The following is a 1,462-nucleotide window of genomic DNA, read 5'->3' as shown; positions in this document are numbered from 1 at the left end:
TATATATGTACACATCATTCAATTTAGCTGCTGCGGCTTATATTCAGGTGCGCCTTATAGTCCGGAAATTACGGTACATATAAGTATTTTCTCATCAACAATACTGCACGTTAATTTCATCACAGTTATTGTTTCCTGACGCAGGTGCCCTATCCTTATCCTCTCGTTCAAGTCATAGAAAAACTCTTACAGACAAATGTATTTAGTCCGAGTTTTTGTTTAATGACTCCCGTCATGTAGGATTCCTCTTGATAGTTTCATGTCTAAGCATAAAGCCCTCTCTCTCTCTCTCTCTCTCTCTCTCTCTCTCTCTCTCTCTCTCTTCCTGCAGAACCGTCAGCCGATGATGGCTCAGATGAGCGGCGTCTCGAATGTGAACCTTCCTCTCAGAGCCAGCAATCCCAACCAGGTAACTGCTCACCTGTTTGATGAGCGGAGGGTTCCTTCATGTGGACAAACGTCTTCTTCTTAAGAAAGTGCTTCGTCACAGAGAGGCACGGACGTCTTAATGAACCTTTCGTGGGATCTAAATCTTATGTTCTAATAGTTCCTTGGAGTGCAGCTCTACTAAACTTCATAATGCAACCCCCTCTTACTGCACCTGCTGTACACCTGTATGCATGTTTGGTGCACGGTCCAATAGTCATGAGGGGAAGTTAAACACAACATTAATGACAGATTGAAAGCAGTTGATTGGAACGTGGTGAGATCGGGCTCTGCACCTCTTGTAACCTGTATTCTTATATGATGCATGTTCGATTAGTCATGAGGTTCGGCTTTACACATTTTCATTCAATTCTTTGGCCTCATGACGTTGTATACCCTCCTCCTTTGATTGATTGATCGATCTCTCCCTCCTCTCTCCTTCAGGGCACCATCAACGCCCAGATGTTGGCCCAGCGTCAGCGGGAGTTGCTAAGCAACCACCTGCGCCAGCGGCAACAGCAGCAGCAGAGGAGCCTGGCCATGAGGGGCCTCTCTCTGCCCCCCAGCATGAACAACAACAACCCTCGAGGGCCACATACGGCCCCCCCGCAGTTCCCCTACCCTCCCAGCTACGGTACCAGTACAGGCCTGGCCTCCCCCCCTCTCTCCCCAAACCTCCCCCCCAACCCTCAGCTGCACATGCATGGCTCCTCCTCTTCCTCTACCTCCAATTCCTCTTCCTCCACCTCCGCATCCTCCTCCTCCCAGATGATGATGGGACAGTATGGGGCCGTGCTCAGCCCCCAAATGCAGCACAGTGCCTTTCAGTTTCCCAACTCAGGTACTGAAGACCCCCCTCCCAAGTCCTAGCCTCCCACATTCTCCATTCTCCACCCTGCTAGTGTGTGTGTGTGTGTGTGTGTGTGTGTGTGTGTGTGTGTGTGTGTGTGTGTGTGTGTGTGTGTGTGTGTGTGTGTGTGTGTGTGTGTGTGTGTGTGTGTGAGAGTGTGTGTGTGTGTGTGTGTGTGTGTGTGTG

At 49.9% G+C, this 1,462-nt stretch overlaps 1 protein-coding gene across 1 annotated transcript; it reads left to right on the top strand.

Annotated features, from left to right (window-relative positions):
• The first annotated feature begins 330 nt into the window (after positions 1-330).
• On the top strand, positions 331-1,332 carry LOC104943973 (nuclear receptor coactivator 2-like). Its single transcript, XM_010769441.1, has 2 exons — positions 331-409; positions 871-1,332. Exons 1-2 carry the CDS (start codon positions 344-346, stop codon positions 1,294-1,296), a joined length of 492 nt encoding a protein of 163 aa, XP_010767743.1. The 5' UTR covers positions 331-343; the 3' UTR covers positions 1,297-1,332.
• The last annotated feature ends 130 nt before the right edge of the window (positions 1,333-1,462 follow it).

The sequence above is a fragment of the Notothenia coriiceps genome, unplaced genomic scaffold (assembly GCF_000735185.1).
Source record: "Notothenia coriiceps isolate Sejong01 unplaced genomic scaffold, NC01 NC01_scaffold00007295, whole genome shotgun sequence".
NCBI classification, from domain to species: Eukaryota; Metazoa; Chordata; class Actinopteri; order Perciformes; family Nototheniidae; genus Notothenia; species Notothenia coriiceps.
This window is presented reverse-complemented; position numbering and strand designations above follow the sequence as displayed.